This window comes from Acomys russatus, chromosome 1 (genome assembly GCF_903995435.1).
Source record: "Acomys russatus chromosome 1, mAcoRus1.1, whole genome shotgun sequence".
Taxonomy (NCBI): Eukaryota; Metazoa; Chordata; class Mammalia; order Rodentia; family Muridae; genus Acomys; species Acomys russatus.
In genome coordinates, this window is record NC_067137.1 from 118901817 (window position 1) to 118928507 (window position 26691).

A 26691-nucleotide genomic window follows, 5' to 3' on the forward strand; every position below is an offset into this window, starting at 1 on the left:
GGATCCTGGTTCAATTCCCAGCACCACATGGCAGCTCACAACCATCTGTTAACTCCAAGATCTGACACCCTCACACAGATATACTTGGACATAAAACATCAATGCACACAATAATAAAAATAAATACATACATTAAAAGTAATGTATACTCTCCTCTGTGTCCTGTTCCAGCCTGTCTCCTGAACAAATCAGCAGGGGTGAGTTAATGAGCTCTTGCTGTGTGCTGAGCCCAGGGAACTTAGTTTCAGGGCAAGGGCGGACCACTTACCCGGGCAGGATGTCACAGCCACAGCCGTGGCCATTCTAGAAGGGAGATGCCGAGAGCTGAAGAAGTCGGCAGCAGAAAGGGCTCACTGGCCTTAGAAGGCAGCTTGTGAGCTGAGCCATGAGACCTACCATCCGAAAATGTGAACTCAGAGAGGAACCCCACACAACCCCTCCTTTCCTGTGGGGACCACTCTGAGGCTTAGCTCGGGACTCTCTCCTTCTTGGTTCTGGGACCCTTCCAAGGAGTCTAAAGGCCCCAGAGGCATGTATTCCAAGACCAGTTCTCTTCTTTTTAAAATATTTAAATATTTTATTTAACTTTAATTTATGTGCATTGGCATGAGGGTGTCAGATCTTGGAGTTAAATACAGTCATGAGCTGCCATGTGGGTGCTGGGAATTGAACCCTGGTCCTTTGGAAGAACAGGCAGCACTCTTAACCACTGAGCCATCCCTCCAAGCCCCAGGACCAGTTTTCTTAGAAGGCTTCTTAGAGACAGTCAGAAAGTTCTGGAGCTAGATGTGGTGGCAATCTCCTGAATAATCCAGGAGGTTGAGGCAGTAGTAGGTCAAGAGTTTGAGGCCAGTTTGGGCTCTACAATGAGGTCCTATCTCAAACCACCAACAACAGAAGAGCTGCCTGGGGGTGGGAGGGCAGGGAAGGACATGAGCTCATCACTTCCTCTGAAACCTTCTGCGGACAGCCCCCCTCCCCCCTCCCGCCACTGTTCACTGACTAGTCATCTTCAGACCTCAGCTTGTGAGGATGGAAAGGGGATGGGAGTGGGGGTCCGGCTGAAGAGGAACCTGTGGGACAAAAAAAGCAAAGTGTGGGATCAATGGAAATCAGATCTGTGAAAACTCCAAGCCTGTATGTGAACTTCTACCTGCATTGTTTAGTCACGGGTTTCGTGTGTGTGTGTGTGTGTGTGTGTGTGTGTGTGTGTGTGTGTGTGTGTGTGCGCGCACGTGCGTGCACATGTGCACATGTAGGTCAGAGGGCAATTTCCCAGGTTTTCTTTTCTTTTTTCTTTTCTTTTCTTTTCTTTTCTTTTCTGAGATAGGTTTCTATGTGTAATCCTGGCGAGACAGAGTTCCTCTGTGTAGCCTTGGCTGTCCTGGACTCCAATTTGTAGACCAGGCTAGTCTCGAATTCACAGTGATCCACTTGCCTCTGCCTCCCGAGTGCTGGGATTAAAGGCGTGCACCACCACACCTGGCTTTTTTCTTTCTTTTTTACCCCTGGAGACAGGATTTCTCTGTATAAAGCTGGCTGTGCTCAAACTTAAGAGGTCCACCTGCCTCTGCTTCCTGAGTGCTAGGGTCAAAGGCATAAATCACCACACCTGGTGGCCTTGAAATTCTCCCGTGTGGTAAGGTTACAGGTATGTGCTGTCACATCTGTTTTTAGTGCTGGGAATCAAACCCAGGGCCTTGGGCATGATGGGCAAGCTTCTTCCAAATGAGCTAGGTCTCCAGCTTTATTTCTGTTTCTTTTCTTTAAATTTTATCAGTATGGGTATTTTGTCCGCATTTGTCTGTGCACCGTTTACAGGCCTTGTGCCCATGGAGACCAGAGGAGGGCACCAGATCTCCTGGAAGTAGAGTTACAGGTGGTTGTGAGTCGTTACCATGTGGGTGCTGGGAACTGAACCTGGGTTCTCTGCAAGAGCAGCAAATGTGCTTAGTAGCTGATCTATGTCTCTAGGCCCTGTTTTGTTTCTTTTTTTTGGGGGGGGGAGGGGGGTGGTTTGAGACAGGCTTTCTCTATGTTTTTTGAGACAGGCTTTCTCTGTGTAGCCTTGGCTATCCTGGACTAAGACTTTTGTAGACCAGGCTGCCTTAAACTCACAGTGATCTGCCTCTGCCTCCCAAGTGCTGGGATTATAGGTGTGTGCCACCATGCCTGGCTCAGGCCCTGTTTATTTTTATTTATTTATTTATTTTTGAGACAGGGTTTCTCTGTGTAATAGCCCTGCTGTCCTGGACTCACTTTGTAGAATAGGCTGGCCCTGAACTCACAGAGATTCTCTTGCCTCTGCCTTTCTGAGTACTGAGATTAAAGGCATAGGCCCTGTTTCTTTTCTTTTTTAAATTATTTTATTTTATTTGTTTGTTTGTTTGTTTGTTTGTTTGTTTTGTGTTTTGTTTTTTTGGTTTTTTGGTTTTTCGAGACAGTGTCTCTCTGTATAGCCTTGGCTGGGCCACCACGCCCAGCTAAGCAGATGGCTCTTAACCTCTGAGCCATCTCTCCAGCCCTGTTTGTTTGTTTGGTTGGTTGGTTTTTTGAGACAGGGTCTCTCTGTGTAGCCTTGGCTGTCCTGGACTCACTTTGCAGACCAGGCTGGCCTTGAACTCACAGCGATCCGCCTGCCTCTGCCTCCCGAGTCCTGGGATTAAAGGCGTGCGCCACCACACCTGGCTGAGAAACCCTGTCTTAAAACAAACAAACAAACAAACAAACATCAACAACAAAACAAAACAAAAAAAGCAAAAACCAACCAAAAAGGGCTCTTGATTTCAATGGTAAAATCAGAGCTCAATACACAGAAATACTTATTATGATTCGGTTCAGGGGCGGTTAGTCCTTCTGCTTGCGTGCTTCAGTCATTTGTATCGGTCAGGACTCCGAGTTATAACAGAACTCCAAATCAGTCATTTTCAAGGCCAGACTTTCAGGCCTACAATATAGGATGGAGCAGATAATAGGGAGAGTTCAGATTCCTTCTGCCTAAGGTCACCCTTCATTTTGAGTGGAAGAATGCGGAAAGGTTCCCTAGAGAAGGAACCAAACTAGGGTGAAGGAGTCAGGTGTATCGCGCTAGCTGAGAACCCTCGCATCCCAGCATGCCTCATTCAGCGAGGCCTGCCCTAGAGGCTCTGGGCTTCTCCTCTTAGCTTCTGACCTCAGAAAAGGAAGATGCCTTCTAAGAAAAATTCTAGACAGAGTGTTGGCTCTCCTGGCTGTGTCATGTGCCTGTGCCTGAGCCAATCGTTTATGGACAGGGCCTGGAACATTTTAATGTCAACCAGTTCTGAGTCACCTGCAGGTCAGGAGCCAACCAACTGGAAGAGGTGCTGAGATGGGGAGAGGTTGGCCCTTGAAGGATGCTAGACAGATGGTAAGATCTTCCCCACGGAACCAATATCTTGGTTGAGTTCCCCTTGTTCCAGAGGATCCCCTTTCCCCCGGGAATTGGCTCCAGCTCTGTGTCCCCACAGTAGTTTGTATTCTATATCACCCCTCTCTTACCATGTAATGAGCACCTGCTTTAGGCACAGCGAGGGCAGGAGCTGCAGCAATTACAGGTTAGAAGGGAGGGGTGGGGCTGCAAAGGAGACTGAGGGAGTGGTCTGTGAGGTATTACAAGGGCAAATGGGGACATTCAGAAAGACCATGGGGTTTCTGGGAGGAGTGGTCAGCTCGGGTGCTTCTGGAAGGCTCAGTGCTTGGCCATTGGACTGGACATCAGGGAGGAAGGGGTAGAGACGGGGTCCTTTGGGTGGGGTGAGGAAAGGTCATGACAGGAGGGAAAGAAGAGGCAGGTGTAGACTAGCCTGAGGAGGTGTGGGCCAGGAGAGGAGAGAAAGTGGTGGCACACTCATTTAGTCCCAGCACTTGGGAGGCAGAGGCAGGTGGATCGCTGTGAGTTTGAGGCCAGCCTGGTTTACAAAGCGAGTCCAAGACAGCCAAGGCTACAGAGAGAAACACTGTCTCTAAAAACCAAACCAACCAACCAACCAACCAACCAAACCATCAAACAAACAAGCAAACAAAAAATGGAGCTAAGGCTTGCAGGGCGGGAGGGGCCTAGGAAGCTGGTCTCTGTTTTGAAAATACTGGTCCAACATCAGGCTGTGGCGGGGCTGAATGCATGGAGGCAGCGCAGGGGTGGGAGAGTCCGAGGAGGGAGTGTGCAAGACTGAGGCATCTGTCAGTATGGGGACTCAAGGAACGCTCCTGCCTGCCTGAGGGCTTCAGCCTTTCTCAAGGTAGGAGGTGACTACTGGCCTAGGAGCTGGCGAACAACAGCAGCTGTGGAGCTTTGGAGAGAGGCTGTGGGGCTGAAGCTGTGGTGGACACTGACTCAGTAGGGCTGCTACTGTAGGGAGTATCGCTTTCAATATGTGCATACACACTCCCCATCCAAGACTTACATGTGGACTCCACCCCAACAATGAGAAAAGAGGGTTCCCTTCATTCAGACCCAGGGCTCCTTATGGGGGGTGACAACGGTGCAGACGACATAAGGCTGAAGGGGATGAGGTGTATAAAGTATCCACAAGGAAGCCAGTCACAGTCACAGTGACTCATGCCTTTACTGCCAGCACTTAGGAGGCAGAGGACAGCTTGGTAAATTTATATAGTGAGCTCCCAGCCAGCCAAGGATAATCCTGAGACCCTGTCAAAGAAAAACAAAAAACAGAAAAACAAGACAAAAAAATGCACCAGTGCTCTTTTTTTTATGAATGAGGAAGCTGTCGGCTTGCAGGCCAATTGGTATCCACGTGACTCTGTGGTCAAACTAGAGCAGTATCTAACAGTTTTGTCTTGGGGAGGGGCATAACTGTTGAAAACAAACAAACAAACAAACAAAGAAAGCTAGGTTTGGTGGCTTTTGTTGTACCACTCACTTGGCGGTGGCGGAAGCAGAAAGCTTGCTGTATATTGAGGCTAGCCGTAGCTACAGTATGAGACCTTGTTTCAGAAATCAACCATGGGGCTCAAGAGGTGACACAGTGGTTAGGACTGTAAAGCGCTCTTGCAGGTGACCTGAGTTTAGGTCTGAGAACCTAGGTGGGGACTTTACAGGCTCCAGAGACCCAACACCTCTTCTGAGCTCCGTAGGCACCTGCCAGTACATGACTTTCTCCCTTTCCCTCTCCCTGTCTCTCTCTCACACAAACACACAAAATTAACATATTTTAAAAACCTCTATAAATTTGCTTGGTGTGGTGGCAGAGGTAGGTTTATCTTTTGATATGGAGGCCAGTCTGGTCTACAGAGTGAGTCCAGGATAGCCAAGGCTACACAGAGAAACCCTGTCTCAAAAAAACAAAAGAAACCTTGTCTCAAAAAACAAAAATAAAACAACAACAACAACACCCAAACCAAACCACACAAAAAACCCCCAAGCTCGGTGAGGTGGCACATGCCTGTAATCCCAGCACTCAGGGAAGCAGAGGCAGCCAGATCTGTGAATTTGAGACCAGCCTGGTCTACAAAGTCAGTCTAGGACAGCCAAGGCTACACAGAGAAACCCTGTTTCAAAAAAACAAAATACTGAAGAGATGGCTCAGAGGTTAAGAGCATTGCTCTTGCAAAGGTCCTGAGTTCAATTCCCAGCAACCACATGGTGGCTCACAACCATCTATAATGAGATCTGGTGCCCTCTTCAGGTGTGCAGGTGTACATACAGGCAGAACACTGTAAACATAATAGATAAATATTAAAAAATAATAATACACTCCCCCCCCAAAACAAGTCCCAAACCAAACCAAACGGGAGGGGGGAAGACAGTGGTGTACGAGAGTTAGGGAGTGGTGACAGACGCCTTTGACAGACAGACAGACAGGTACTTGGGAGGCTGAGGCAGTCGGGTCTCTGTGAGTTCAAGGCCAGCCTGTTTTATAACTCGAGTTGAGGACAGCCAGGTCTGTTACACAGAGAAACCCTGTCTCGAAAAACCCAAAACAACACACTCCTCCCCCCAAACAAACAAAAATACTATCACACTATATATTAAGCCAGGCATGGCAACACATACACACCTGTAATTCCAGACTTGGGAGGTGGGTACAGAGAAATCATCTTTCGCTACATAGGGAGTTCAAGACCTGAGTAAAGGAGGACCTGTCTCGATAACAAAACCCAACTACCCAAAAAACCCACTTGGAAGATTCACCAAGTTACAATGTAGCAAGATTTTAGGGCTGACTGGCAGGGTGGGTAGGCAGTAGGAGAGTCCACACAAAGCCATGAAATCTCTGCCTTCTTCTTCCCAAGCCCATGCTCCATTTCGGAGGGGGGGGGGGTGACGGGGGGCTGCTCCCAGATGAGGGCCTAGCCTAGGGTGAGGTAGGCAGGGGGCCCTGGGTGCACCCAGCAGATGAGAGCCTTGGTATCCTGGCTTGCCTTACCCAGACAGTCCTGCCCTAGAGGTGGGCTCCCTTTTCTTAGGGCATGATCCCGGAAAGAGGAGGCATTTTCTAGGAAGTGGCCTCAAGCTTGGAAGTCTAATGGGCAGGGAAGGTGACCCTCGTGTTGTCATTCCATCTGTCCTACTAAGGAACTCAAGTCATCTTTGTGCCCTGTAGGCTAACCTCAGTCTGCGGTACGAAGGTAGGTCAGGAGCAGGGCAGAGTGCCCCAGCCTCATCTGCATACGTCATGGCTTCATGCAGGTCTCTGTCCCAGAAGGTCACCCCTGGTCCCCACATCTGATTTTGCAGTCTATTCCCTGACCAGGGCAGCTGAGCCTGGGTATCCTGGGGCTCATGCTTGCAGACGAGGGGTGTCTTTCAGAGGGGAGTCCAAGAGGAAGACCAGGAACTTGGTGGGGGCACGGATCTGCTACCGGGAGCCTCTGGGCCCTGTTCTTAAAGGCCACTTAGAAGTGAACGTGGTCACTTCAGCGAAGTTTAAAATGATGATTCGCGGGGTAGAAAACGTGGAAGAGAAAACCCTGCTTATTTATTCGGGCTTTAAAGCCATAAAACTCTCGTTTTCTCTCTATAGCTATTTATATCCTGAGCGGGTGTAAAAACTGTCCCCATATGAAGCACAGGTCTGAAGTAACTTAAACGAAAACAGCAATCTCCTGCTTTTATTTTTTATTTATTTTAAAGCAAACGGTTTCATGTACAGTCCCCAGGTCTGGCTGCCGGCAGAGGGGGGTTGGGGGGGTTGGGGAATGGGGGTGGGGCAGCCCATCCAGCCCCACTGGCAGCTGTCAGGCAGTGACGGGCCCCTCGTTTGATCACTCTAGGGACAAGGACGCCCCGGGCTGGGTGTCACCGACTCCTACGCGTCCAGGCCCTCCGTCTTGCCGAGTGGGGGAAGGGCCCGGGTCTCGGGAAGTGACCCTCCACCAGCACCGAGCTGGGGATCCAAGCCCCTTCCTCCGCCCCCCCCCCCTGTCCGCTGTGGGGCCCCGAGTCGGTCTAAGTCCCTTCCGGCGCCCCGGAGCTGCTCAGCGTCTCCCCTCACCCCGATTGCTTTGAGGCCCTCCCCGGTCGAACCTCTCCGCTCCTCCCGCGGCCCCTCAGGCAACGCGGGGATCCAGTGGCCCCCAACCCAATTAGCGGGGAGCGCCATCGACTCCTAGCACAGCCGCTTTCCTTCCCTCGGGGAACACTGCCACCTGAGAGCCTCGTCCCCAGGTTCCCTTGCTCTAGTACACCCCAATCCCCCCGGGCGACGCGGGGGCGCAATTAGTTTCTTCCAATTAGTTTCCCCTCTTTGTATAGAACCCATTCAAACTGTGCGCGTACTCCTCCGCGCGAGGGGGAAAGTAGTCCCGACCTTGCCCGCGATTTCTGTTCTCGTGTCGGGCACATTCACTTTGGGAAGCCGATGGGACGCTCGGCGGGATCCCTGGGGGAGGTGGCGCGGGGCCCGCGGGGTGCGCGCGGAGGCAGCGGGGCGCTGGGGAAGGGGGAGGGGGCTCGCAGGGCGGCTAACTCCTCGCCGTTGCCTCGAGAGATGGATCATGGGGCGTAAAGCGATCGCAAACCTCAAACCACGTACAGTGGGCGATACGCGTCAACCCAACCTGGCCAACGGAAGCGCGGAGCCTCACCCCCCCCTCCCCGTGGTCCCGCCCCCGAGGCCTGACGGACGCGCACGAGGACCTACCGTCGTGCCGCTTGCCGCCCGGATCCCGTGAGGGCCAATGGGAGTGCACGGAGGCGGAGCCTCCGAACGACGGTTAGGCTGCGCGCGGCCCTCCTCCGCCCAGGCCCCGCCCATCCCCCCGCCCGCGGCTCCCGGAGTAGTTAGAGCCAGCGAAGTGCGGGCGGCGATGAGAGCTAAAGTTGCGCTCCGTTCGGCTTCGGGGGCTTGAGGCGGCTCGTCGCTCCGCCCGTCTGGGCCTCCTGTAGCCCCAACTCGCGCCAGCGGATCCCGCGCGCCCGCCCGGCTCGGCGCCCACCTGCGCCCCCTGCCCGCGGCCCGCCGCCCGCGCCTCACGAGCCGGGGTCCCCGTCACTTTGGCCCGGCCCCGGGCCCCGCCGATGCCGGCCATGGTGGAGAAGGGTCCCGAGGTCTCCGGGAAGCGGCGAGGGAGGAACACGGCAGCTGCCGCCGCCTCGGCCGCCGCCTCAGCCGCCGCCTCGGCCGGCACCGCCTCCGCCTCGGCCGCCGCCGCCTCCGCCGCCGCCTCGGCCGCCGCCGCCCCCAATAATGGCCAGAATAAAAGTTTGGCGGCGGCGGCTCCCAACGGGACCAGCGGCAGCAACTCCTGGGAGGAAGGCAGCTCGGGCTCGTCCAGCGACGAGGAGCACGGTAGGTGGCAGCCGCCCCCGCGCCCGGCCCGCGCCCGCGCCCGCGCTGACCGCCGTGCTCTGCTTCCCCGCAGGTGGCGGTGGCATGCGGGTGGGACCCCAGTACCAGGCGGCCGTGCCCGACTTCGACCCTGGTGAGTAGCGATCGGCGGGAGCCCGGCGACAACTTTGTTTTTGTGCGTGTTGGCCTACGGTCCGCGGGGGCACGCGGGGCGCGAGGGCAGGCTGCGCGGCACGCTCGCACACCGGTGTGCTGCAGATCCGGGTGCGGGGAGGCCGCGGGCCCGGGTGGGGACAGCACTCTGCTCGCTGCGTCCCGGGCTCTGAGGAGGCCACACCTGGCCGGGGTGGAGTGGGGTGTCCCTGCCTCCAGACGAGGTGCACCGGACCCAGGACGGGATCCCGGGTGGCAGTGCTGGAGAGTTGACGTCCTGGGGCGCTCGGACTCAGGGCTTCGCAGAGACTTCTTACTCGGAACCTTCTCCTAGCGTTACCCTGCCAACTCTGCGCTCTCGATGCCTCTTGACTCTGGTCGCATCCCATCCCGTCCCGTCCCGTCCCTTCCTGTCCCTTCCGAGGGCCAGTGGAATAACGATTTTCCCGTCGGTCCACCCCAATCAGGTAATAAAAGAAGTCTGCTTTCCAGAGAGCATCTGCCTAGATAAGAGAGCCCTGCTTGTGGCTGTTATTTTAGGATCTGTTTGTAAATGTGTGTGTTTCCTTTATTTCTCTTTCTTTTGGGGGGATGGGGTGGGGAGGAAGAGGTTGTGAAAGAATAGAACCATCAAAAGGCTTAGCTAACCGACCGTTTCCATCGGCTAGAAAGCCCTGTCTGCAGGAAGGGTCATTCTACTTCCTTTGCTGCTGATGTGCGTGGAAGCAAATTTAAAGTGGTAGGGGGGAAAAATCCTATCAGACAAAGGAATTCGCCAGATTTAATGCCTATGATTCTGTCCTATCTCTGTATGAGACTATCTTTAAAGGTGGTTGTTACAGGAAATGTTTGAAAGGACGTGGGTTTTGTTTCAGAAATAAAATTCAAAAGACAGTCTTGAACAGCTAGAGTGAACCGTCCCGGTTGGAGCTCTTTAGAACAGGAGATTTTTCTAAGTAGGTTATACCACTAGTTTGAAAAGATAAATGCTTTTCCTTGGAAACAAGACTGCAGAAAATTGCACGGATCTGGTCCTTGGAAAAGGAGATTGCTTTTAAGTTGTTATTAAGGTACTGAACTCTGTGTTTAGGTAAAAGTGAAAATACAGAAGAGAGGGATTCCGGGTGAGCGTTTGGACACCCTGAGAATAAATGACTTGCAAATTTGTGGCTCCAATCCGTCATATTTATGTAGTCTAACTCCTCTCTCCCCGATTTGTTTTTTTGTAAATTCATTTTAGTGTTTTGGATAGTTTCTCCCTTCCTCACATCTTTTTCTGGGAGTCTTCTCATTTGTGCGTGACAGGATAGGGCCAGTTTTTTTTTTTTTTTTTTTTTTTTCTTTCTTTTTTTTTTTTTTTTTTCTTTTCTGTGCAGAACTCCGTTCCTGCATTGGCCACCAGGGGAAGCATACTGTTTTTTGGTTACAGTTGACCCTATCCACATTTTGTAGGTCAAGTCTATCTGCAGTAATACATAGAACAGTAAGCTTGCCACAAAGCTTCTCTCATGAATTAGACTTAAAAACTGATTTGGGCAGACAGACCTTCCAGAAACTTGTTTTTGTTGTTGTTGTTGTTACATATTTTGAAAGTTTATCTAAATGTTTGATGGGACTGAGGGAAAGGGTGTGTTCACTGTCACAGGATTAGATCGCTTGTGTTTGATGGGACTGAGGGAAAGGATGTGTTCACAGGATTCAGATCGCTTGATCTCTGCATTGTCATTAAGGTGCCTGGTGCTTTTAGACTTAGATTGTTCTTTGAAACATTAAATGTAATAGGTTAATTTTTGAACTCTTGGGACATTTTTGTTTTTGTAAAACAGTCTGTCTATAATCTAGGCTGTCTTGAAGTGTGCTGTGTGGCCTACATTGGACTCAAATTTGCTGCTATCGTACCTCAGTATCTTTGAATTATTTTGGTTATTGATATTTTTTAGATCTTGTACATACTGTGTATCTTTTTTTGTTTTTTTTTTTTTCCCCCCGAGACAGGGTTTCTCTGTGTAGCCTTGGCTGTCCTGGACTCACTTTGTAGTCCAGGCTGGCCTCGAACTCATGGAGATCCACCTGCTTCTGCCTCCCAAGTGCTGGGATTAAAGGCATGCGCCACCACCGCCCGGCTCATACTGTGTATCTTAAGGTGTCCTCCTACATGCTAGACAAGTGCTCTGCCGCTAGCTGCATCCTTCGCTTGTCTTTGGCCTCTGATGGGATACATGTTTGCTAGAGTTCTGACACTGCAGAGTAAAGCAGTGGAAGCTTCACAGGCAGCATTATTGCAACTTACTGCTCACATTTACATTTCCAAACTTCCTATTTGTGTTTGTTTTAGTTTGGAAAGGAATTTAACTGTTATGAAATAGTTTAAAACCCAATTAATTTTTTTATTTTTGTTTTTTTTCGAGACAGGGTTTCTCTGTGTAGCCTTGACTGCCCTAGACTCATTTTTAAGACCAGGCTGGCTAGCCTTGAACTCACAGCATCCACCTGCCTCTGCCTCTCGAGTGCTGGGATTAAAGGTGCACGCGCCACCACACCCGGCTTGACACTTGTGTTTTAGAACATAATGGTGCAGCATCTTCGTTTCAGAGCAGAGAGATAGAATCTCTCTGTATAGCTGCTCTGGACTCACTCTATAGACCAGGCTAGCTTGAAAACTCAGAAATCTGCCTGCCTTCCTCTGCCTTCCCACTGCTCCCTGCTCCTTTAAATGAGTGTGGTTGTTTGGCTTGCTCATCTGTCTGTGCCTTCTGAGGGCAGAAGAGGCAACCAGATGCACTGGAATTGGAGTTACATAGATGATTGTTAGTACCATATAGGTGCCGAGAATCTTACCTAGGTTCTCAGAAAGAGCAGCAGTACTTTTAATTTCTGAGTCATCTCCAGCACCACAAAGCAGGGTCTTTATGTGTGTATAATAATTTAGCAATATCAGGCATGGCAGCATCCACCTGCAGTCCCAGCACCTGGAAGGCTGAGGCAGACCCTGTCCTAAAAGCAAACCAGGGCTGAGGAGATGCTCTGGGCATGAGCACTTGCTGTGAGAGCAGAGGACTTGAGTTCAAATCCCTAGCACTTATATGAGAAAAGTGTGTCTAACTTTAAGTCAAGGGTGGTGTTACTGCATTTTCTTCCTGCTGAGTGTGTTCTTTTCTTCTGGTGCTAGGGACTGTACCCAGAGTCTTGGCATGCCAATTACACATTGCTGTCCAGCTGTATTTATTTTCGTGAGGCAAGGTTTCACTGTGTAGCCCTGACTGGCTATGTAGATTGGGCTAGCCTCAGGTTCACAGATCTGCTTCTGCATCTGAGCACTGGAATTAAAGGTGTTCATTGACACGTTCAGTTCTGCTCCGATCTCAACTCCTTCCTAAGTTTTGAAAGCATTCTCCCCCATTACCAAAATTTGAGCAAGCAGAAAGCTCTTTTCCACTGTTTTTTCAGACCTGGTCTCCTTGTATAGCTCTGGCTGGCTGAAAACTTGCGGTGGTCTTCCTGCTCCAGCTCCCTGGGTGCTGGGCCACCTGCTTGAGCCACCACATTTTGCCTAAAGTTTTACAAACAAACCGAACCAAAACACTAAGTAGTAAGAGGTGTGGATGGGCATTCACTGTTTTTCTTTTTTCTTTTTTCTGAAACAGAGTCTCATTAGTGAAGACTGGCCTCACACTCAGACTAGTCCTGCCTCAGCCTGCTGTGTACTGGCATGAGCCATCAAGCCTAGCTTGGTGACAATTTTTTTCAAGTCTGTTTTATTTATTTATTATTTATTTTGCTTTTTAAGACAGGGTTTCTCTGTGTAGCCCTGGCTTTCCTGGACTTTCTTTGTAGACCAGGCTGGGCTCGAACTCACAGCAATCCACCTGCCTCTGTTTTCCTGAGTGCTGGGATTAAAGGCGTGCACACCACGCTCTGCCTATTTTACTTATATGTAGACCCCACCTTGACCTAATTTCTAGAGTGGTTGCAAATAAGAGTGCCTTATCTTGTCCAAGGAGGATTTAGTTCCGTCATCTGTCATAAATAGCAGACAAGGTGGGTAGAACACCATAGCTCTGCCTGGTCCCTATGTTTGACATAGGCTCGGTTGAGGGTGAGATGATCATCTCTGCTTATGAGAGTCCTGACCCTTTAAAGGTGAAAATAAAATTTAGAATGCAGCTTCTCCCTTTAAGGTAGTCTTTGCTGCCACATGTGGTATCCAGGCTGTCTTGCCATACTTGCTGCTGGGCTCCGCTGAGCTGTCGTGAGTTTCTCTTACACGTAGTGTTAAAGGAGGGGTGAGGAGAGAGCACTTTAGTTGATCATTCTTTTCTACGTTAGCAAAGACCTCTCATTTTGATATTAATAGTGCTTTTCTCTAAAATAATCTGAATGTTTCTTCCCTCTTGCTGGTAAACACTAAGGACGGACCATGGCTTTAAAAGAAATTATTTTTCCTTTTTTCTTTTTTAATTTTTGAGACAAGGTTTCTCTGTGTTAGTCTTGGCTGTCCTGGACTCACTTTGTAGACTAGGCTGACCTCGAACTAACAATGATCCGCCAGCCTCTGTTTCCTGAGTGCTGGGATTAAAGGCGTGCACCACCATGCCCAGCTTTTTTTCTTTTTTAAAGTGTATATGTGCCACAGAGCAGTTAGAGGACCACTTTCAGGAGTTGTTTCTTTCCATCATGTGAGTTCCAGGGATAAAACTCAGGTCCTTAGGCTCAGTGACAAGTTCACTAAGGCGTTTCGATGGTCCTTTTCTTGAACTTGTAATAGCCCTGGGGTTTTGTGTGGTTCTCGGGACTGAACCCTGGCTTAATGCATGCTAGGCAAGCACTCACCAACTGAGCTGTACCCTCAGACCCTGCCCTGCACATGTCTGTGGTATTTGTGTGATGCTCTTTGTACCTGTTAGCCAGGGGAGCACAGTGATAGGATGCTATGTTGGCTTCAGTTGTTTTCCTAGACTTGTGTTAGTTTTATTATCAAAGTTCAGACATGCTAAAACTATGCCTTTCACAGAATAGGAAGAAAAATTGGGAGGGACAGATGGGGGACTCAAACCTCAGATGCTATCTATGTAAGTGCTCTGCCACTGAGTCCAACCCTCCTACTCCACTATAAGACATTTGTTACTATTTTTGAGGTGGTCTTTAACTGTAGCCTCAGCCAGCCTTGAACTTGTCATCCTCCTCTTACATCTGCCTCCAGAGTTCATGGTTAGCATTAACTTTACTATGTCAGATGACTTGTAAAGGTGTTATGTCTCCTACAGAGACGCAGTTATATAAAGCTCTGTGTTCCAGCTGCTTTTCACTGACTCTCAGAGGGAGGGGGCATTTCTGAGAATTGAACTTATGGCCAGGCAGGCAGTCTATTGTTATTTCCACAGCCCACTTCCCCTGTTATTTAAAAAAAAATCCATCCTTCCTTCCTTCCATCCATCCATCCATCCATCCATCCATCCAGTGTATATTTGAAGGTCAGAGGATAACCTTCAGGAATTGATTTTCTCTATCATGTGGGTCCCAAGGGTTAAACTCTGGTTCAGTGAATGTGTTTGCCTGCTTGGCCCTCCACCCCAGTCTCATGTAGCTTATGTTAACCTTGAACTCACTGTAGTTGACGATGGCCTAGTTCTCTTGCCTTCACCTCCCAAGTGTTGGGATTACAGGTATGTGCCACCACCCTGGCAGCTATTCTGTTTTCTACATGAGGGAAATAGAAGCCTAGAGAGATAAAATGGCTTGTATTTGTCCTTATTCCCAGTCATTAAAACTATCTCAAGGTAGGGCCATCTGGACCAAACTTTATTGTTTTAGAGCCTTGTTACTGGGCTCAGTAAGTAATATGAGCCAACCGTAATATGTCTAGAATTTTGAAAAAAGAGGAGTTAAACTTTCAAAAATTGAAATGCTATGATAGCTGTTATGTATAATTTGATGGTACCTTTTTATTTTGCAAATCACTGTAAAGTAAGGTAGAATTATAAATAATATGTTACAGATACAATATATTATTAGTTAGGTATGGTGACTCATATCTGTAGTCCTCATATGCAGGAGGGCAGAGGCAGGACAATTGCCATGAATTTGAGGGCAGCTTGTACTAGGAAGTGAGCTCCTGCTTCAGAACACCAAAAAAGGCAGAGACAATTGGAGAGATGACTTATTCACTAAGTGTGAATACTGCTCCAGAGTTCAGTTCCCAACACCCACACTGGGGCCTTATAACCACCTGTAGCTCCACCTTCAGGGAAATTCAATACCTGATCTCATTGGCCACCTGCATTCTTAAGCACATGCCTGCCTCCAACATACATAATTAAAAATAAAATATATCGTAGAATAAAAACAGAACAAGTAAAAAGTTCAAGACAAAATGTTTCAGATGGAATGGTGCTCTCTCCTAAGACTGCCCCTTGTTACCTAAACCATCCTAGGTCCAGCTAAAGCCTACCCCCCTTTTGTTTTGTTTTTGTTTTTTCCAAGACAGAGTTTCTCTGGCTGTCCTTGAACACACAGAGATCCACCTGCCTTTGCCTCTCGATTGCTGGGATTAAAAGTGTGCACCAATACCGCCTGGCCCACTCACTTTTTTTTATTAGTTTGAATTGAATTTTTTCTGTGATTGCTTGCATCCCCGGAGCAGCAGGCAAAATTACATGTGCAAGTGATTCATTGGGATAGATACTTGTGAGGATAATGAGGAAAGAGGTTCCAGTAGCCAGAGCCTGTGCTGCATCCAGGCTAGGACAGCTGTGAAGGAGAGGGAAGTGACAGTGCTCATTTGGCAGAGGGACTTAAACTTGTCAGTGTAAGACATGGACTTGCAGCAGTCATGTACTGCCCTGAGGAGGGCAGGGGCAAGAGTGCCTCTGGGTTCAGACACCTGCTGACCCAGCCATTGTGGGGCAACCTCTACTGTGTGGCTCTTGGACAAGACCTGAGGGTTCTGGGAAGTTTGGCTGTTTGGGATCCCACTTCCTGTAGAAAGAAAATTGAGCACTGTGTTTCAAGGATGCTAGAACGGATTGACTAATGGATTGGTTTTCGTGGTGCTGGGATCAAACCCAAAGCCTTGTACATGAAGGGCAAATGCTCCACCCCTGCGATACATCCCCTTTTGCTTTGAGATGAGGCCTGGATGTGCAGCCCAGGCTGGCTCTGAAGCAAGATCTTGGCTGTCGCTCAGATGCTGGGATTGTAGTTATGTACAACCACACTCAGCTGCTTATGCATGCTTTTGTATTTCAGTAAATACTTAGGTGTAAAAATTTGTTAGTTTTTTCTTTCTTTTTTTTAAAGAAGTTTTCCTCTATTTTATGTGTGTGAATCTTTTGCTTGCATGCATATATATATATATATATATATATATATATATATATATATATATATATGCAACACATGTATGCCTGTGCCCACAAAAGTTAGAAGAGGGCTTTATTTATTTATTTGGGTTTTTTGAGGCAGGGTTTCTCTATGTAATAGCCCTGGCTGTCCTGGAACTCTGTGTAGACCAGGCTGGCCTGGAACACAGAGATCCACCTGCCTCTGCCTCCCAAGTGCTGAGATTAAAGGTGTGCACCACCACACCCAGACAGATACCAGAAGGGGGCTTTAGATCCCCTGGAACTGGAGTTACAGATGGTTGTGAGCACCACTTGGGTGCTGGGATCTGAACCTGGCTCCTAGAAGAGCAGTGCGTGCTCTTAACCACTCTGCATCTCTCCAGACCCTTCTTAGTATTTAAAGTGGTTTCCCTATTTTAAGATACTGTATAGCTCAAGATGCTTAAAATTGCTACATAGCAGGGAATGACCCTGAACTTTTGAATCTACCGTCTATCTCTCAAGTAGGAATATGAGTGTGTACCAGGCTGGCCTTGAGTTTGGCACAGTTTTTCTGTTTCAGTCTTTCAAGTGCTAAGGTGTGACGTGCATCACTCTGCTCCCCTACTAGTCTTTATATGATCAGGGTTATTTGTGCATGTCCATTTTTGTTGATACTTTGCAAAAAAGTATTCTCTCAGTCATAAGGTATACACAGTCTAGAGCTAGCCGGTAGAGAGGTAGGGGGTAGATTGATTTCTTTCTTCTTTCATTCTTTGAGAGGCAAGGACTCCCTGCCAGTTGGTGTGCACACCTTTAGTCCCAACAATGGAGAGGCAGAGGCAGGTGGATCTCTAAGTTCAAAGGTCAGCTAGATCTACAGAGCTATTTCCAGGACAGCCAGGAAATACACAGAGATACTCTGTCTAGAAAAACCAAATAAATAAGTAAATAAATAAATAAAATTAAATTAAGATGAGGACTTGCTGTGTATCCCAGGCTGGCTTGGAGTTGGCTGTGTATACCATGTGGCCTCACTTGTCCTGCCTCTGCCTTCTGAGTGCTATGATTGTAGGTGATCTCCACCACGCTCTGCCCCAAATTCCTTTTCTTTACTTTTCTTTCACCATGGCATCAGATTTTTTTTTTTTTTTCCACTTTTTTATTTGGAGATAGTCTCACTATGTGGCCCCGGCTGGTCTGGAATTCACTCTGTAGATCTTGCTGGCCCCAAACTCACAGACTTACCGACCCCTATCTCCCATGTGCTGGAATTAGAGATGTGTGCTAGGATTTCTAACTTAGATTTATTAATTTTTGAAACATGATCCTTTTATATTTTATTTTATATTTTTCTAATTATTGGTAAGGTTGAATATCTTTTTTACTTCGAAAGGTTTTTAAATTTTATGTGTATGCATGCTTTGCTTGGATGTGTATTACCATGTATGTGCTGGTGCCCGTGGAGGCCAGAAGAGGACACCAGGCACATCTGTAACTGGAGTTAGAAATGGCTGCGAATTACCTTGTCAGGACTGGGAGCCTGGCTCCTCTGCATGAACAGCAAATGCTCTTAACTGCTAACCTTTTGTTTTGTTTTGTTTTTGTTTTCGTTTTTTGAGACAGGGTTTCTTAGCCTTGACTGTCCTGGACTCACTTTATAGACCAGGCTGGCCTGGAACTCACAGCGATCCTCCTGCCTCTGCCTCCTGAGTGCTGGGGTTAAAGGCGTGCGCTATCGCACCAGGCTTCTGCTGATCCATTTTTATGGTTTCTGAGGTTTGAAATCCATTTGATATCTGAGATCCATTTTGGTGTCTGAGGTTTATAGCCTCCCATTTCCCCTTAGTTTTCTCTGGTCAGTGTAACTTGTACTGTTTTTTTTTTTTTTTTTTTTTAAAGTTGTAAAGTGAGTGAGGTTGTGAGGAGGGAGAATATGTGCAGCTAAGAAAACAACTTTGAGAAAGTGGCTCTTCTGTGCGTTCTGGAGTCGTGACTCAGGTCTTCAGGCACCTGCAGAAAGAAAGTTCTACTGCTGAGCCACTTCACCAACCACCTCTGCTGTTTTCATTCTCACTGTAGTGTATGTTTTAGTTAGTTTTTTGGAGACAGGGTCTCGTTCTGAAGTTATGACTGGCTGAGGACCTGACAGTGCTCCTCCTCCTGCCTCCTGAGTGCTGACGTTATACAGGCGTGAGAGCCACCGTGGCCGTCTGTACCCAAACTTTTTGTTGCTGTTGTTTTTGTTTTTTTGTTTTTTCGAGACAGCATTTCTCTGTGTGTATCCTTGGCTTGGCTTGGCTGTCCTGGACATACTTTGTAGACCAGGCTGGCCTCGAACTCACAGAGATCCACCTGCCTCTGCCTCCTGAGTGCTGGGATTAAAGGTGTGCGCCACCATGCCTGGTACTACTCCCCCCCCCCCTTTTAAAAAGTTTATTTAAGTTCGTGTATTTGGTTATTAATTTTTTATTAGAGTTGCATATATAGTTTTTGTTTTTAATATTGAGCATAATGAGAAGGGTTTTAATTTCTTTGATTAGGAAGGAATAAAAATATTTCCTTGATAGGGGATTGTACTCAAAGGCTGGTGTTGGTCAACACCTCTGTAATGTGTCACTGTAGGACTCTTGGTTTCTGAGGTTTATAGCTCCAAGAGGTGAGACCTTCTGGGTATTCTCAAGCCAGCCCTCTTTAGCTGCTGGTATGCTATTAACTGCCTGACCCAAATCACTGTGCCAGTCGACAAGCTCTGCTTCAGTGCCCGCCTAGCACGCAGTCACAGCAGCACACTGGGGTTCCAATGGAGGTTCTGACTCCTGGAATGGCTGCTTGTTCTCTCAGAAGGGATTAAAGTATGTGAGTTTAACTAAGTCCAGCTGTCTTGGGCATTTGCCACTGGCACATAAGAGACGGGGAGTGTGTGGATAGAGAGATACAACTTGTCATCACTGACAGGAGATTGTCAAAATAATGACCTGCAGTGCCAGGCCAGGTGAACACTCATTTATCCCAGGCTTGCTTGAACACCATTAGATCATTTAACCTTGCCCAAAGTCCTCACACAAGGGAAAATTGTCTTCATTTTCTACATTCAGAAACCCAAATACGGCCAGGTGTGGTGGTGCACACCTTTAGTCCCAGCACTAGGGAGGCAGAGGCAGGTGGATCTCTATGAGTTCGAGGACAGCCTGGTCTACAATCAAGTCCAGGACAGCCAGGAGTACAAAAGAAACCCTGTCTTTAAAAAAGAAAAAAAAGAAACCCAAATAGGAAGTTAGTTTAGTTAACTTGTGGTTCAATCTGAAAATGTTCAGTAAATTATTAACCAAGCCAGGTGTGGTGGTGCACACCTTTAATCCCAGCACTCGGGAGGCAGAGGGAGGCAGATCGCTGTGAGTTTGAGGCCAGCCTGGTCTACAAAGTGAGTCCAGGACAGCCAAGGCTATTCAGAGAAACCCTGTCTTGAAAAACCAAAAAAGGAAAAGAAAGAAAGGAAGTGTTCAGTCTAGTATTGAACCAAAAAACTTTTTTTAATGTTGCATCCATAATTTCTTTACTTGTGACCTAAATGGTCAGATTGTTTGAGTTTTGGGGGTTGGGTTGGGGTGAGGGGTAGGGTTGAGACTGGGTTTCTCTGTGCATCCCTGGCTGTCCTGGACTCACTTTGTAGACCAGGCTGGCCTGGAACTCACAGAGGTCCGCCAGCCTCTGCCTCCCTGAGTTCTGGGATTAAAAGCCCTGTACCACTACCCCCAGCTTTAAAAAAAAATTAAGTTATTACTTTATGTGTAGGAGTGTTTTGCCTGCATGTATGTCTGCACTGCATGCGTGCCTGGTGCCTGTGGAAGCCAGAAAAGGGTGTTTGGTACCTTGGAACTTTGTAAGCTGCCATGTGAGTGCTGGGGATCAATCAGTTCCTGTCCTTTGGAAGAGCAGCCAGTGCTTTTAAAACTTAACGCTTCAATATTCTGCTTTTAAACTTAGCACGGGAAGGGGCTGAAGAGACGGCTCAGTGGCTAAGAACACGTGCGGTGGTCTCAGAAGACCTAGGTTCAGATATCAGTGCCCACATGCTGCCTCCAGCTGAGGGATGTTGGGTGCACAGGCACATGGGCAGCAGAGCAGTCACGTCACGTACACTGGGAGGGGAAGAAGAGCAGGGCTTTACCTGGTCTGGTCTTTAATAGTGTAAAACATTTTGGAAGATAGTAGTATTGTGTACTTCTGGTTTGCAAGTTCAAGGTCAGTGTGGGCTGTATAGTGAGCTAGGCTAGCTTCAGATATTAGTATGAGACTCCATGTCAAAAAGTCAACCAAACAATCAAAAAGGAAACAAAAACACCAGTTTTTGTGATCTACAAAGTCAAGTTAAATATCTTGAACTCCAAAAAAAAAAAAAAAAAAAAAAAAAAATCTTGAACTCATCTTCTGTTCACACAGCACAGTTGTTCTTAGGGGAGGGGAGTGTTCTGGTTTTTGTTTTTTGTTTTTTGGAGACAGGGTTTTTCTGTGTAGTCTTGGCTGTCCTGGACTCACTTCGTAGACCAGGCTGGCCTGGAACTCATAGAGATCCCCTTGCTTCTGCCTTCCAAGTGCTGGGATTACAGGCGTGTGCCTACATGCCTGGCTTTTTTTTTTTTTTTTTTAAATTTCTTTTTTCTGTATATATGTACTTGCTGTCTGTGTATGTACTGTGTGCAGGTGCCTGAGGAGTTGGATCTGGATTCTCTCTGGAATTGGTCTCATAGGTGGTTTTGAGCTACCATGCAGCTCCTGGGAATTGAATCCAATTTAACCTTTCAGCCATACTTCAGCCCCAGCTCTGGATTTCTCTTCTTCCTTTTTTTTTTTTCCAGACAGGGTTTCTCTGTGTAGCCTTAGACTTGTTTTATAGACCATACTGGCCTCAAACTCACAGAGTTCCGCCTACCTCTGCCTCCGGAGTGCTGGGATTAAAGGTGTGCACCGCCATGCCCGACTCCCAATTTTGGATTTCCAATTCATTTGTCTCCACCCCGTGAACACTGGATTTCCAGGTGTATACAGCCATGACTGCATTTTGCCATGCTGGGGATTGAACCCATGGCCTCACGCATGGGAGGCAAGCACTCTAACAACTGAGGTACTTCTTCAGCCCAATTGTTGTTACTGCTTTTTAAATTTTCCCTTCCCTCCCTATTATATTTACTTAGTGTGCGTACACATGCATGTAAGCTGCGTGAACTTGAGAGCAGTTTTTCTGTACTTCCAATATGTGGGTCGTAAAGATTAAACTCAGGTCATTGGGCTTGGCTGCACATTCCTTTAACGTGCTGAGCTATCTTGTATTTCACGAGATGGTTTTTTGCTTGTTAATTTTCTTTTCTTCTAAGTTTTGAGAAAGTGTCTTATTGTATAGCAGAGTCTGGCCTGTGGTAGGCTTCTGCCATCTTGTCCAGGCCTACAAAGTTGTACTTACTAAGTCAAAACCCTCTTGTGCATTATACCTGCTAGCCACAGGCTGTCAGGTTTCCTGCTTTGCCTGGACCTGGAGTACTTTCTGTTTTTTTGTTTTGTTTTGTTTTTGGTTTTTCGAGGCAGGGTTTCTCTGTGTAGCCTTGGCTGTCCTGGACTCACTTTGTAGACCAGGCTGGCCTCCAACTCACAGAGATCCACCTGCCTCTGCCTCCCGAGTGCTAGGATTAAAGGCGTGTGCCACCACTGCCCGGCATTACTTTCTATTTTTGTGTGTCATGATTGTTCCTTTGGTTCTTTGGTGTGTCCACTTTCCAAAGAGCCTCAGTTTCTTTCTCCTCCTCCTCTTCTTCTTTTTTTCCCCTAAGACATGTTTTCTCTGTAGTCTTGGCTGTCCTGGACTCACTCTGTAGACCAGGCTGGCCTCGAACTCACAGTGATCCACCTGCCTCTGCCTCCCCCATCCTGGGATTAATGGTGTGCACCACCAACCACCTGACTTCATATGCACATATTTACACATGCCGGGTAGTGTGGTGCTCGCCTTTAATCCCAGCACTCAGGGAGGCAGAGGCAGGCAGATCTCTGTAAATTCGAGGCCAGCCTGGTCTACAAAGAGAGTCCAAGACAGCCAAGGCTTCACAGAGAAATCCTGTCTCAAAACAAACAAACAAACAAACAAACAAAATCTTTAAGAAAACTATTTTTTATTTTTACTTGTGTGTGTCTGTGTGTACGTTTACCATGTGTCCATAATGTTCATGGAGACCAGAAGAGGGAGTGTGAGTCCCTGGGACTGGAACTGCAGCAGTTGTAAGCTGCCCAGGCAGGGCTTTGGGAATCCGATCCAGGACGGCCTTCGCTGCAGACCCTCTTGTGGCTACTTTCCGGAGTACTGGGTGAAGGTGTGTGTCATCATGTGTGATCTGATCTCATTGCAGTCTGGCTATTTACTAGTTGATCATTATAATCCAGATTTCTTCAAAAGATAATAAAAAAATTTAACACCCCCTGTGTTGGACCTCATGTTCCTTTTAGTAACTTTGTTAGTATTTTGTTTTGTAGTTATTTTCAGCAACATGTTTGCTGTTTATATCAATACTCCCAAATTGAACTGAGATTTTGTGTATCAGCTGATATACTCTCCTTCCGATTTGCTGCTTGGCTTTCTGTTTGCTTGGCAACATGTCTGTTTCCATAGCATTACTGTTTCTGTATAGTACTGCCAGTGAGCTGAGAGGCTGGGCTTGGTGCTGCAGGCCTCTTATCCTGCTACAGACCATGGAGACTTCAGTATCTGGGCTTTCACACAGTTTTGGAAATTGAATTTCTGGATATTAAATACTTTTTTGTGTGTGGGATTTTGTTTATTTAATACATCTGAAAAGAATTCATCCACAAAGAGTTGAGAACTGCTGCTTTAATCTCCACAGAGGCAGATGGATCTCTTGAGTTTGAGGTTAGCCTGGTCTACAGAATGAGTTCCAGGACAGCCAGGGCTACACAGAGAAACCCTGTCTTGAAAGCAACAACAAAAAATGTGTAGGATTATATATAATTATATATGAAACATTAGCTTATATGATTTATCGTAAGAGTTTTAGTATATTTTCTTTATAAAATTTTTCTGTCTGAAGTTTTGTAAATGTGCTCTTTGTATGTGGTGTGAGGTAGCTATTTCTACATTGAGCTATATTCTCAGCCCTATAGGTGGCATGTATGCACACATTATTGCTCCTAACTTTAGATATTAAATTAATCATTTAATGAGTGTTTACCTTTTGTTATAAAAAAAATGCCTTGTCTGATAGAGTGAAAGCCATGGGTCAGTGCTGTCTCTATGCTTTAGAAGTTTAGGCTGTGGGAAAGCTAATGAAGTGATTTCACCTGAAACTGATGCAGAGGGAAGACTTCCCAAAGATGTCCTTTTGAGTAAGTCATTTTTGGTTTTTGTTTTATTTTTTGAAACAGGGTCTCTCTGTGTTAGCCTTGCTGTCCTGGACTAGCTTTGTATACCAGACTGGCTTTGGAACTCACAGCGATCCGCCTGCCTCTGTCTCCCGAGTGCTGAGATTAAAGGCAAGGCGTGAGCCATCACGCCTGGCTCACTTTTGGGTTTTGAGCTAGGGTCTCACTTTGTAGTTCTGATCTCACACTCTCACACTTCACTGAGATCCATCTACCTTGCCTCCTGAGTGCTGGATTTAAAGGTATGCACCACCACACCCTGTGGGCTTTTTTTTTTTTTTTAAAGACAGGCACCTGTCCTTAAGTGATGGAGACACATTCTGAAGAAGAAAGGAAATACTAGGTGATGTCAGTGTTTAAACACAATGGGACACACTTAGGGAAGCCACGGAGGTACTTGATGTGGCCTCACTGGATTTTCCCTTTCTCATGTGCTCGGGAACAGAAGCTGGGGCGTGGTGCTTGCGGGGCAAGCGCTCTAACACTGTTGGTCCCACTGCAGAGGCCACGCGCTCTCAGGCTAGATAAGTAGGTAGGGGTGGAGTGCTTGCATGCTTGCCTAGTGTTCCTGAAACCCTGACTTCTTTCCCAGCATCAGACAGTAAACAGGAGGTGTGTGAAGCTAGTGCAGTCTGTTTCATGGTGAATTTCATAAACAGATGAAAATAGACTTTAGAATAACAAAAAATAAAACATCACCACAACGACTTATTATGAAGAATTATGTACTTTGAATATTTATATGTGTTGAAGTATTTTCCTCCTCATCCTTTTCTCTTCCTCTTTCTTGGCTTTCTTTCTTTTTTTAACTTACTTTCTTAGGTGCCTGTGCATGTGCTAGAACATGTGCGTGGGTGAATGTGGAGGTGCTCTCCTCCCATTATGGGTTCGAGGAGCACACTCACGCCATCAGGCTTACATGGCAAGCACTTGGACTTGCTGAACAATCTTGCTGGTTCTTAACCTTGTATTTCAAAACCGCATTCTCTACCTTTGAAAATCATTGCCAGGGAGTGATGGGAAAATTGTAGTTGGGGACGAACATGATGAGGAGCATATGTAAGAGAAGGCTCACTGAAGTTGGAGAAGGCTGTTTATTGACTTGGCTTTGTTCCTTAGGATGCTGTGCTCAGGCCGAGGCCTCCCCAGTGTCTGTAGCTCAGGCCACTGTGTCTGGTAATGCAGGTCCTTGCACACCAGCGTGTGCTCACTACGCAGGGGCCTGTTGAGACCCGAGCTCAGTGTTGGAATATCTTCCTCAATTGCTCCTCCACCTAAATATTATTCTTTTAAAAGATTTATTTTATAGTTGGACACTGGTAGTGCACGCCTTTAATCCCAGCACTCAGGAGGAAGCGGCAGGTGGATCCCTAAGTTAGAGGGCAGTCTGGTCTACAGAGCACGTTCCAGGCCAGCTGAGGCTACACAGGGAAACTCTGCCTTGAAAAACCAAAAACCAACCAACTCCCCTAGAGCTGCAGGCAGTTTGAGCTGCCTGTCCTTGTTACTGAAAGAACAGTGCCATGTTCTTAAAGCTGGGCCACCTCTCCAGCCATCACACTGAACCCGAAGCTCACTGTTGACTGGCTGGTCAACAAGTCACTGCAGTCTGCCTGCCTGTCTCCCTGCACTGGGGTTACAGACTCAAAACTACTGTGCGTAGCTTTTACATGGTGTTGGGGACTTGACAGATCCTCATGTTTGCATGGCTAGTTCTTTACCAACTGAGCTGTCTCTCCGACTTGGCGGTGCAGAAACTTTTAAAGTATCTACTACGTGCTACGCTTTGTCCTAGGTACCATATAGAACACTGAGCAAAATATACATCCAGGCCCTGAGAGAGTTGTCCCCCCCCCTCTGAGGGGGGGCAGGGTTTCTCTGTGTAGACCCGGCTGTTCTCTAATTCACAGAGATCCACCTGCCTCTGCCTTCCCACCCAGCTGAGAATGCTCTTCTTGAGAGAATGTTCTTGAAATACTTCAGGAGAGTGGTAAAAATGTGTTTGAAACTTTGATCCATTGGCATAGAGATCTTACCTTTTCAACTCTGTGTCTATGCCTAGCTATAGAACTTTACAAATGCCATATTTGGTCAACTGTTCTATTATGTGCCAACTTCTAGATACACATATGTATCTAACTTTGAATCATGTAGAAACTGGGGAATTTTGAACAGTCTTTAACTATTGTAAGCTGTAATGGAATTTGCTATGTGCACCAGGCCAGCCTGGAATTTATTCCACCTGCCAGTGACTCCGAAATCTGAGGATTAAAGGCATGTGTTGCCGTACCTGGGTCCTGTGGATACTCTGGGTAAAATCCCAAATGTTCATCTTTTGTAGAAAATGTTAGTTTTACAAATTCTCAATTAATTTTGACCAAAATAAACCTTAGAAAATTTCAAAAACCAATGCTTTGTCATTAATATGTTTCTAAAATTGTATTAAATGAATTAATATACTACTTAGACCTGTGCCTGACCAGAACTAAGTTCACTATATTACCTTTATGACATTAACAGCTTTTGTGGAAAGTCTTTAAAACTTAAAAAAAACCTAAAGAACTGTCCATGAAGTATCAAACATACTAACCTTTGTGTTGGTTATATTTTTGGCTTCTTCCTCTTTTATTTTGTTTTGTTTTTTTGAGACAGGGTTTCTCTGTGTAGCCTTAGCTGACTTGGACTCACTTTGTAGACCAGGCTGGCCTGAAACTCACAGCGATCCTCTGCCTCCTGAGTGCTGGGGTTAAAGGCGCGCGTCACCACCGCCCAGCAAGATGTGTGGATTCTTTTGCATGTGGTTTGATTGCTTCTAATTTCTAAGTTGTCTGCTCTGTCCCATTTCTCCTAAAGTCTCCTGATAAAAGATAATTTAAAGTAATATACTTATTATTTATGAAGATATATAAAGAAATGAGCTAATGCTAGTTATATTCTTTTCTTCTTTTGCTTTTTTGCGACAAGGTTTCTCTATGTAGCCTTAGCTGTCCTAGATTCACTCTGTAGATCAGGCTGGCCTCAAA

At 47.1% G+C, this 26691-nt stretch overlaps 1 protein-coding gene across 1 annotated transcript in view; it reads left to right on the forward strand.

The window, feature by feature from the left end:
- Positions 1 to 8245: 8245 nt before the first annotated feature.
- Rcor1 (REST corepressor 1) overlaps positions 8246 to 26691 on the forward strand; it is an 83896-nt gene continuing 65450 nt past the window's right edge. Inside the window, exons 1-2 of the mRNA XM_051151603.1 lie at positions 8246 to 8771; positions 8845 to 8904. Of these exons, the coding sequence (XP_051007560.1) occupies positions 8501 to 8771; positions 8845 to 8904 (331 nt within the window). The 5' untranslated portion in view covers positions 8246 to 8500. The remainder of the gene's footprint in view (positions 8772 to 8844; positions 8905 to 26691) is intronic.